The 12376-nt window shown below is 34.4% G+C and overlaps 1 protein-coding gene across 5 annotated transcripts in view; it reads left to right on the forward strand.

Moving 5' to 3' along the window:
- Positions 1–12376, forward strand: part of KIZ (kizuna centrosomal protein) — a 235658-nt gene that overhangs the window by 43781 nt on the left and 179501 nt on the right. For all 5 annotated transcript variants that reach the window (XM_069075500.1, XM_069075503.1, XM_069075502.1 and 2 more), the window contains one exon: positions 552–714. In XM_069075500.1, coding sequence (XP_068931601.1) covers positions 552–714 — 163 coding nt within the window. The remainder of the gene's footprint in view (positions 1–551; positions 715–12376) is intronic.

The following is a 12376-nucleotide window of genomic DNA, read 5'->3' on the forward strand; positions in this document are numbered from 1 at the left end:
GCTGTTATCATTATTGCTATTCTGTGATATCAAATACTTGAACACAGTTTCATGAAAGCTAGCTTATAATTTACAGCAAGAATTTTTATGTTTTCTAAATGCAGTCTTTTCTTAAATAATTAAAAATTAGACATTTTTAATGTTTTCTGAGTTGTGGTTTGCTATTTGGTCCTATTTCCAGTTGAGCTAGTAATTTCAAAATAGCTTGCCATGTGGTAAAATGGCTAATATGTTATTTATTTTAACATGTTTATATCGATAGTACTGAAGAATCATATTTGATTTATGAAGTAAATCTAACTAGGTCTTTATGCCATGAATAATATAATGTAGTTTTGTATAAATTTCTCAGGAGAGGTATGAATATATCTAACCAGTGTAATACTTCAGGAATGCTGCTTTAATTTTCTTCCTATGGAGATATAACTTTCAGCTTTTCAAATTTCTGGATTAAGGGCAGAGTGTGTAATTCTATGCATATGTGTAAATGTTTTCTCAAGTTTGTTGCTCAAAATCTAACTTTATTTTTAAAATCTGCATTTTTTTCCTAGAACTAAACAGAAGTATATAAAACTAAAGAAATACCTGAAAGAAATATGTGAATCAGAAAGAAAGGCTTGTGTTCGAAACCAAGAATATTTAAAACAATGTCATCAGATTCAGACTCATATTGGAAGCTTCACTAGAAATGCAGACAGACTTCAGAAAATGAAGGTAAAATGTTGTTATAATAGCCTTTACTTATCTACTTTCAAAAATAGGAATTAATAGGGAATTATTTTGAATCAATCATTGATCATTTATGAAGGGCCCACTATGTGATATAGTAGCTAGAGAGCTGGACTTGAAATCAGGAAGGAAGACCTGGGATCAAATTTTACCTCTTTACCGATCATGTCTTTGTGATTCTATACAAGTCATATACTCTCTAAATAATCCTTTAAGACTACTAAATTGTAGAGAAGTTGTCAACCTGTACCTTTAGAGAATTTCATTACCATTTCATACTAATGAAACAACAGGTTCAGTCCCTTCTCCCCTCTGACATACTAGTTCCTGGGGATACTGAGACAAAAGTGAAATGATCTCGCTTTCAAGGAGCTGACCTTCTAGCAGAGAAAATAGGATGTAAGCATATAAGTAAATGGCAGTTAATCTCAAATAAATATCTCTCACTAAGGTGCAGTGATTCATGCAACTCATATTTCATTGACTAACAGCTTAGGAAATTGCAGTTTTGTTTTACTAGAATTTATTTAAGAAGATTACTTTTGTTAATGTTTTTATGGAATATGTTTAGTAACACTATATAAAAATTTAAGTATTAAAAAGTTATTTCTTAGGGGCGGCCAGGTAGCACAGCGCGTAAGAGCACTGGCTCCAGTGTCAGGATGACCTGGGGATCGAATCCGTGCTCAGACACTTAGCACCCACCCAGAAATACCTGGCTGTGTTTCTTGATCAAGTTACTTAACCTTGATCAAGTTACTTAACCCCAATTGCTTTGGGGCAGCCAGGTGGCTCAGTGAGTAAGAGCACCGGCTCCAGTGTCAGGATGACCTGGATCAAATCCAGGCTCAGACACTTAGCACCACACCCAGAAAAAACTGGCCGTGTAACCTTGAGCAAGTTGCTTAACCCCGATTGCTTAAAAAAAAAAGTTATTTCTCAGTTGTTAAATCTAGTGATCTTTTCTTAGCCCTCACCTTCCATGTTGCTTTTGGTTTTGTTAATTACCACTTACTCATGAATACTCTCTAAATTCAGTTTTTGAAATAACTTGTTTCTCTTGCAACCTGACTGACTATTCTTTGTCAGTTTTATTTACTGGATCATCATACATTTCTTGTGCCTTAATCTTGGAAATGCCCCAAAGCTCTGTGATCTTAGATTCAATTGTCACCTCTATTGTAAATGTCTCTCATCTCATTTATATCTGTCTCTTATCCCTGACTCCAGTTCTCCATCACTACCTTCTCACATTACCTTTTTTGTCCAGGTCTGCAACATTGGCATCATTAATAGGTTGCCAAATCTTGTCAGTTTTATCTCCACAACATCTCCCATATCTTTTGCTCTCTTTCCACTTCTATAGTTACCTAACTAGATCAGACCTTCATCACTTCTCACCTAAACTACTGCAATAGCCACCTGTTTGGACTCATCCTGTCCATGCTCTCCTCTCTGCATTCTATCTTCCACATAGCTACCAAATTGATATTCTTTGTTTTCTTTTAAATAGTATTTTATTTTTTCCAATTACATGTAAAGACAATTTTTTAATATTGATTCTTTTATAAAATTTAGAATTCCAAATTTTTTTTCTTCTTCTCCTCCCTAAGACAGTAAGCAATTTGATATAGGTTATATATGTACAATGATGTAAAATATATTACCATATTAATTACATTACATTAGCCATGAAACAGAACAAAAGGGGGGAAAAACTACAGAAAAAATAAAGAAAGTGAAAATAGTATGTTTTGTTCTCTATCAGTTCTTTCTCTCGATGTGGATAACATTTTCCATCTACAGTCTTTTGGAATAGTTTTGGATCATTGTATTGCTGAGAAGAGCTAAGTCATTTATAGTTGATCACCCTTGCGGTTTTGTTTTGTTTCTTTTTGGAGGGGAGCAGGCAGGGCAATTGGGGTTAAGTGACTTGCCCATGGTCACACAGCTAGTGTTGTGTCTGAGGTCAGATTTGAACTCAGGTCCTCCTGACTCCAGGGCTGGTGCTCTATTCACTGCGCCACCTAGCCACCCCACACACCCTTACAGTATTGCTGTTACTGTGTACAATGGTCTCCTTGTTCTTCTTACTTCACTTTGTATCAGTTCATTTAAATCTTTACAGGTTTTTCTGAAATCTGCCTCCTCATCATTTCTTATAGCACAATAGTGTTCCATTACATTCATAAACCATAACTTGTTCAACCATTTCACAATCAATGGGCAACTCTTCAATTTGCAATTCTTTGCCACCACAAAAAGAGCTGCCATAAATATTTTTGTGCATGTCCTTTTTAAAATGATCTTTTTGGCATGTAGACCTAGTAGTGGTATTGCTCGATCTAATTGATTACCCTTTGGGCATAGTTTCAAATTGCTCTCCAGAATGGTTGAATCGGTTCACAAGTCTACCAATAATGCATTAGTATCCCAATTTTCCATATCTTCTCCAACATTTATCATTTTCCTTTTTTGTCATATTAGCCAATCTCATTGGTGTGAAGTGGTACTTCAGAGTTGTTTTAATTTGCATTTTTCTAATCAGTAGTGATTTAGAGCATTTTTTTCGCATGACTATAGGTAGATTTAAATTCTGCCTCATTCTCAGGGCAGCTCTGAGGGAAGTTCCTCCTAGTATATCTGGTTCTCTGGTTCCAAGTCACCTGAAAAGTTGTCCTAGTTAATGCTGCTAAAACTTGCCAGTCACGAGACTCAATGCAATTTAGTACAACCTCCTAAATTTAGTTTTCCAGTAACTAATTTATATGGTGAAAATTAGCTCAAACCTTATGAAATTAGCCCTAATTAACAACAAGCCTATAAGAAGAACATCAAATTAGGAACCCACGAGCATAATTAAAACACTTTTTATACAAATAGAGTCAGAGTTGGAGTAATATTAATTGTTCATGGGTAGGCAGAGCCAATATAAGAAAAATTGCAATTCTACCTAATGTACTTATTCATGCCATCCCAGTTAAATTGCCAAAAAATTATTTTATTGAGCTAGAAAAAATGATAACAGAATTCATTTAGAAGAAGAAAACATCAAGAACGTCAAAGGAATAATGGGGAAAAATGTAGAGGAAGGAGATTTAATAGATCTTAAACTTATTATAAGGCAGTAATTATCAATACTCTGTGATACTGGCTAAGAAATACAATGGTTGATGATTGGAACAGAGTAGACATACATAGTAGTAAATGATTATAGTAACCTTGTTATGTTTTGTTTTTTGGAGGGCAGTTGGGGTTAAGTGACTTGCCCAAGGTCACATGGCTAGTTTTTGTGTTAAGTGTCTGAGGCCAGATTTGAACTCAGGTCCTCTTGACTCCAGGGCCGGTGCTCTATTCACTGCGCCACCTAGCCACCCCAGTAACCTTGTTTTTAACAAATGTAAAGGTTTAAGCTTTGGGGATAAGAATTCACTATTTGGTAAAACTGTTGAGAAAACTGGAAAGCAGTGTGGCAGAAATTAGGTATAGACCAGTATCTTATACCATTTACCAACAAAGGTCACAGTGGATACATGTAGATACAAAGGGAGATATCACATAAATTAGAAGAACATGGAACATATTAACTATCAGACTTATTCATAGAAGGATTTATGAATAAATAAGAGATGGTATTGTGAGATGTAAAATTACATTTTAATTAATTAAATTAATTTAATTACATTAAATTAAAATGGTTTTGTACATGTAACATTAACTAAAAGTTGCAGGAGGAATGACCTTGATTCCCTAACAATAAATAAAAGCAATTTGGACATATCCCTCTTGCAGGCAGCATGAACATCATGAAACATTAGAGGCAAAGAAATGCAATAATGAAAAAAATGTAGGCAAGATTAGAAGGAAAGCAGAAAATTGGTGAAAAAAATTATAGATAATTTCTAGGATAAAGGTCTCATATTTCAAGTATATCGAGTATTTTGTCAAATTTGTAAGACTATAAGTCATTCCCCAATTGATAAATGGTCAAAGGATATGAATAGTTTTTGGATGAAGAAATCAAAGATTACATATATATATGTGTGTATATATATATATAAAGACAGATATAATATACATAGATAAATGTATGTATGTATATATGTAGATAGATCTCTATATATACACATACATATATAGTCTTATCAAAAAATGCTCTAAATCATTATTGATTAGAAAAATACAAATTAAAACAACTTTGAAATACCATCTCACACCTATCAAATTGACTAAAATTATAGGAGGGAAAAATGACAGGTGTTGGGATGTGGAAAAATTGGTATACTAATACATTGTTGGTGGAACTGTGAACTGATCCAGCCATTTTGGAGAGCAATCTGGAATTATTCCCAATGAATCATAAAACTGTATATCCTTTGATACAGCCATACCACTATGAAGTCTGTTTCCCAAATGATCAGGGAAAAAGAAAAAGAACCTATGTGTTCTAAAATATTTGTAGTAAACACAATTATAAAACATTTTTCACACAAAGTAAGATCTAAATAACTGGAAAAACATCAGTTGCTTTTGGTTATGTTGAGCTAATATAATAAAAATGATAATTTTGCCTAAATTAATATACCTGTTTAGTGCCATGCCAATCAGTATACCAAAAAATTATTTTATAGAGCTAGAAAAAATAGTAATAAAATTCATCTGGAAGAATGAAAGGTCCAGAATATCAAGGGAATTAATGAAAAGAAATGCTAGGGAAGGTGGCCTAGCCATACCAGATTCTAAACTGTATTATAAAGCAGCAGGCATCAAAACTAATTGTTACTGGCTGAGGAATAGAGTAGTGGATCAGTGGAATAGATTAGGTACACAAGACACAGTTGTCAATGACTATAGTAATCTATTGTTTGATAAACCCAAAGACTACAGCTTCTGGGATAAGAACCCATTATTTGACAAAAACTGCTGGGAAAACTGGAAAATAGTATGGCAGAAACTGGGCATAGACCAGTATCTTACACCATATACCAAAATAAAATGTAAATGGGTTGGTTCATGATCTAGATATAAATACTGATACTGTAAGCAATGTAGGAGAGCAAGGAATAGTTTACCTGTCAGATTTATGGAGAAGGGAAGAATTTATGACAAATAAAAGACAGTGAGCATTACAAAATTCAAAATGGATGATTTTGATTACATTAAATTGAAAAGTTTTTGTACAAAGTCAGTATAACCAAGATTAGGAGGGAAGCAGAAAATTGGGAAAGAATTTTTACAACCATTGTCTCTGATAAAGGCCTCATTTCTAAAATATACAGAGAACCAAACCAAATCTATAAGAATATAAGTCATTCCCCATGGTCAAAGGATATGGACAGGCAGTTTTCAGAGGAAGAAATTAAAGATATCTATAAGCATATGAAAAATTGCTCTAAATCACTATTGATTAGAGAAATGCAAATCAAAACAACTCTGAGGTACCACATCTCACCAGTCAGATTGGTTAACATGACAAAACATGAAAATGATAAATGCTGGAGAGGATGTGGAAAAATTGGAACACTAATGCATTGTCGGTGGAGTTGTGAACTGATCCAACCATTCTGGAGAGCAATCTGGAACTATGTCCAAAGGGCTATAAAAAAATGCATACCCTTTGACCCAGCAATACCACTTCTAGGGCTGTATTCCAAAGAGATCATACAAGTGGGTAAAGGACCCATATGTGCAAAAATATTTATAGCAGCTCTTTTTGTGGTGGCAAATAATTGGAAATTAAGGAAATGCCCATCAATTGTGGAATGGCTAAAGTTGTGGTATATGAATGTAATGGAATACTATGGTGCAAATAAGAAATGAGGAGCAGATGGACTTCATAATAACCTGGAGAGACTTACATAAACTAATGCTGAATGAGAGGGGTAGAATCAGGAGAACGTTACACATAATTACACATCATATCTGTGATGACTAACTTTGATAGACTGGGCTCCTCTCAGCAATGCAAGGCTATAAGATAACTCCAAAAGACTCATGATGGAAAGGGATATCTACATCTAGAGAAAGAATTATGGAGTCTGAATGCAGATTGAAGAAAACTACTTTCTGTCTCTTTTTTGTTTTATTTTGTTCCTTCTTTCTCGTTATTCGTTCCATTGGTTATAACCCTTCTTTACAACTTGACTAATGTTTAATGTGAAGGTATTTATAGAACCTATATTGGATTGCTTGCCACCATATGAGGAGGGGGCAGGAGAGGAAGGGAGAGAAAATTTGGAACTCAAAAGCCTGTGGAACTGAATGTTGTAAACTAAAAGTAAATAAATAAATAAATAACAAAATAAAATATTTATAGTAGCTCCCTTTGTGGTGGCAAAGAACTAGAAATTGAGGGAATATCCATCAGCTGGGGAATGGCTAAACAAGTTGTGGTATATGATTGTGATGAAATACTGATGTGCTATAAAAAATGATGAGTAGGTTGATTTAAGAAAAACATGGAAAGACTTACATGAAATAATGAAGCGTGAAATGAGCAGAACCAAGAGAACATCATATACAGTAAAAGCAATATTGTTCGAAGAATAACTGTGAATGATTATGCAATTCTATTATAAATATTCAAATCAGTTACAAAGGACCTATCATAGAAGATGCCATCCGTCTCCAGAGAAAGAACATCTGTCTGTCTGTCTATCTATCTGTCTATCTATCTGTCTGTCTGTCTATCTATCTATCTATCTGTATCTTTCTGTCATCTATCTCTCTGTGTCAGATCGTGGCCTTCTCTAGTGTGGAATGGAAAGATAGAAAATTTAGGAATTCATAATTCACTTGAAAGTTCAGAGAACTTTAGTTTTTACATACCACTTGCTCTTTCTGTCTTTATTGGAACCCTGTACCTGATATGGATAATGCCATCTACAAGCTGAAGAAGGAATCTTAAAAGCATTCATGAAGGTCTAACTTGCAAAATGAATCCTTCTGTTTCTAAATATTATCATATAGACTTCAAAATAGGAGGGGAAAGCATTATTTAAATATTTCTTTACAATTATTAAGTTGATTTTATATATAAAATCCTTAATCCAATTTTGAGAACCTATTACTAAAACATACCTAAAACCTGTATATTCTATTAGAAACATTTGGAAGCCAACACACACACATCTATACATACATACATCTATAGATATAGATGTGTACACACATATGTATATATCATAGTTGTAGATACAACTCCATTAAAATTAAAAACTTACATCTTTATCTTATCATCCTATCCCCCTTCAATAATATGCACTGTGTATATGTATATACACATACACACACACAGAGAATTCAGGACTATATTAAATTATAGTCCCAGGACACTTCACCTCAAATAGCAAATTCCATTAGTTACAGCTTATTGTTTTTCTCATGTTGTTGCAAAATACATATAAGGCCTTATTCATACTTTTTAATTTAAATATATCCTAGAGCAGAAATCAATAATTAAAAATTAAGAACCATCACATTCTGGAGTTTCACACATACAATAAATATATCAGATAGTTCACAGACTCAGGCTACTTGCTGTAAGCCTCCAGACTAATAAGTATCCATATTATTATGCCCAAAGGGCTATAAATACTTTCATACCCTTTGATCCAGCAATACCACTCCTAGGGTTATATCCCAAAGAGATCATAGAAATGAGAGAAAGACCCATATGTACAAAAATGTTTATAGCAGCTCTTTTTGTGGTAGCAAAGAATTGGAAATTAAGGGGGTGCCCATCAATTGGGGAATGGCTGAACAAGTTGTGGTATATGCATGTTATGGAATACTATTGTGCCATAAGAAATGAGGAGCAGACGGTCTTCATATTTACCTGGAGAGGCTTAAAAGAACTGATGCTGAGTGAGAAGAGTAGAACCAGGAGAAATTTGTACACAACTACAGACACAACGTATGTGTGATGACCAACTTTGATAGACTGGACTATTCTTAGCAATGCAGTGATATAAGTCAATCCCAAAAGACTCATGATGGAGAGAAATATGTGCATCTAGAGAAAGAACTAAGTTTATATCCAGGTGGAAGCAAAATACCTGATCTTTTTCCTTCTCTTATTTGGTTTTATGTCCTCTTTACCATTTTTCATTCCAGCTGGTACAATCCGTCCTTATAACCTAATTAATGTATAATGTGAAAGTATTTACAGATCCTATACTTGACTATAAGCCGCCATGGGGGGGGAGAGGAGGGAGGGGGACAAAATGTGAAACTCAAGGAATTGTGGAATTGAATCCTGTAAACTAAAAGGAAACAAACAAATTAATAAAAAAAAGAAGGAAGCAAAAAAAAAATAAGTATCCATATTGCCTGTTAGCTTCTATGGCAAAAATAAAATGCTTAAATATAAGGTCTGTAGATACTAAATTGATTTAAAAATGTACCTTCAGTATCTGTCAGATAAGAATTACTCCTTTTTACAGAAATTTGTAAAACCTTTTACCTCAGTGTGGCACCAATGCAATATTTACAGTGCCCACAATCACTATAAATATACCTGCATGGTGCTTGATCACAAAGTATAACAGACTCTCTATATAGAAGACAGAAGCAAAACATTTATTCAAACACCAGAAAACCTAATCCCCAAACCAATAAACCAATTCTATCGTAATAGCAAAGAAGCCAATAAGCCACAAGGGCACAGAGAGTCGGACCACCCTTTGGCATTCCCATAAACCAACCAACTTTTACTCACAAGCCTATCTGACTCCCTCAGACGTGTGCTCTCCTCCCAACCATCTAGCTGGCTCTAACTCCCAGCTTCCTGTGGGCTCTGCCCCACTCTTCAGCAAACTCCTCCCACAACAAGTTCTATTGTGACTACATTCAGTTTATTAAGGGGCTGAGTTTATTTTCAAAGCAGGGAAGGTTTTCAAATTCCCTTAAGCTCATTAAGGAGCAGGGAAGATCTTCAAAGCCCCACTACCATTACACTCAGCTGTGAGAGGTCCTAGTTTCTCATCAAACCACTTCCTTACTTTAGAATATCACAACATGTTTTCAGCAAGGTTGATGAGATCTTATGACCTTGCGCAAATAGAAAGTGCCCTCAAACTTTAACCATTCTAAAGCAAAATATACCCAATTAAATACTTAACAATTGTAAAACATTGTGACCACATTCTTTAATAGCTCAATTCATAATTAACAGCATCCAGATTAAAAGAGAAAGTTATTTTTCTAATGATACAATTGTATCACCCTCTTGGTATGATTTTTTCACATGAATATAATTTTTCAGGCAATCATTTTCCAAAAATAATAATTAAAAATATTAGAAGCCTAGCAATAGCATAAACAGTATTATTATGAATTTTAAAACATAACACTAAACTTTTTCCTAGTCAAAAAACATCAATATAAGAATCCTCTTATAGATCCTCTCATCCATTCTATACTAATTTTATACTAATTGCATGCAAAAACTGAAATCATTGAATCATTGAAATAAATATACTTAATAAAAGTATAATAATAGCTAATATTTATATGGTACTTACTATGTGCCAGGCGCTGTGTTAAATACTTTACAATTACGTGTCATTTGAACTTCACAACAACACTGGGAGATAGGTGCCATTATTAGCACTATTTTCAGATGAAATTGAAGCCAACAGAGGTGAAATGACTTGCTCAGAATCACACAATCAGTAAGCATCTGAGACCAGATTTGCACTCACATTTTCCTGATCCATGTAGTTTCCAAACATATTGCCTTAATGTCAGATATCAGGCAGATTTGGCATTAAGTTCTGATTTCCCACAATTACCCTAATAGGAGAACACATCCAAATTTAAATGAGACCATTTAATTTGAGGACAAATCAGTCAAATCAAATCTTGATTTATAATCACAGTTGGTAATATTAAAAATTTCAGTTTTCTTAAGGGCCATTAGTTCCTAACATCTCAAATTATAGAGCCTACTGCTTTGAGTTAGCTTACATTCAGAGATTTATGGTGGCAATCGTATATCCCCATCTCCCTCTTTTGAAGCCCATGAGGCTCTAAGGATGGGAACACAGCCTTATAATGGTTCTTCAGGGACAGAATTTTAGTATGCTTTACTCAATTCCTTTGCCAAGAAAACCCCAAATAGGGTCACAGAGTCAGAAAAGACTGAAACTGAACCACAACAACTCAATTCCATGCTGCAAATTTATTTCTATAGTTTCTGTTTGATAATCATTGTATTGTCTATCTGAAATTGCTCACAGTCATCCCTCCAAAAAGTTTTTCATATCCTTATCTCAGTGGGATCAAAAACTTCCTTAAGCCTTTCTAAAACTCTAAACCCTTACTTCTCATTACCCTTCCTTCATTCACACTCAGTGCAAAGGGGCTCCACCTTTCTTAAGCTTCTACTCATTCTTGTCTTATCTCTGTTTAGACCTTCTTTCTTGCTTTTTCTCCTCTTCAGGTAGACTTTGATTAAAGCCCTACAAACTTCAAAACTATATTGTTATACTCTGATTCATCATTTCACTTTATTTTTGCTACTTTTCTTAAGTCCATCTCATATTCCCCCCTGCCATTCTAGTCTGACACTCTACTGAATCTTTCCTATACACATTTTTGTATGCAATACCAATTAATCTCTAAACTTTTACTTTTTGAGTGGCATAGCTAATTTACCTAAACAATTGAATTCTGTTTAATCAAACTCTCTTGTTCTGTTTTATTCTCCAGTTGGTGAAATCACCTGCTAAAACAATGCTTCTATCACTCTGTCTCAGGGCTACTAGGTGGTGTTAAGTGGACAGAACAACAGGCTTAGAGTTAGAAAGATTCCTCTTCCAGAGTTTAAATCCAGCCTTAGACACTAGCTGGGTGAAGAAACTCAGGCAAACAAGGTGAATTAACTTGCCCAGAGTCATCTAGCTAGTAAGTGTCTGAGGTCTGATTTGAACTCAGGTCTTTCTGATGCCAGGCCTGGTACTCTGTCTACCTAGCATCAAAAAGAACATACCAGCTATTAGGGTTGTGAAATGCATAAATAGACAAAGTTCCACACAGGAAATTGTTGGGACTCTCAGATTTCTTCTAGTCAGACAATGAATTAGAAGACTGTCCAAGAGCCATTAAAATGGTATGATAAAACAAAGCCTTACAGAAATTCTGTGTACTTTTTTGAGTCTGTAAAAAGAGACATTTTTCAGAAGTGGTTTGTTTTTTCAAGAACATAAACAATGTGAAATAAAATACTTTATATTATATTTACTTGTGAACTTGTCTTTTTCTCTCTTCTAGGCTAAGTTCTTAAGGGTAGGTCCCCTGTCTTTTTTTTTTTTTTTTGCTTTTTTTTGGAGGGGAGGGCAATTGGGGTTAAGTGACTTGCCCAAGGTCACATGGCTAGTTTTAGTGTTAAATGTGTGAGGCCAGATTTGAACTCAGGTCCTCCTGACTCCACTGCTCTATTCACTGCACCACCTAGCTGCCCCATAGGTCCCCTGTCTTATTCACCCCTTGATACCCATCATAATTCTTTGCACATAATAGGTACTCAGTAAATATTTGTTGAATTAAATTTAATTGAAAAATTGAACTGATTTTTAAAAGTGCCATTTTCTATCTAGTTAAATAAACTATGCAATTGTCTACTCAATCGGTTGCTAGTTATCTG

Source organism: Petaurus breviceps, unplaced genomic scaffold, assembly GCF_028583685.1.
Source record: "Petaurus breviceps papuanus isolate PSGF00001 unplaced genomic scaffold, PetGlider_PUasm1.0 90919, whole genome shotgun sequence".
Taxonomy (NCBI): Eukaryota; Metazoa; Chordata; class Mammalia; order Diprotodontia; family Petauridae; genus Petaurus; species Petaurus breviceps.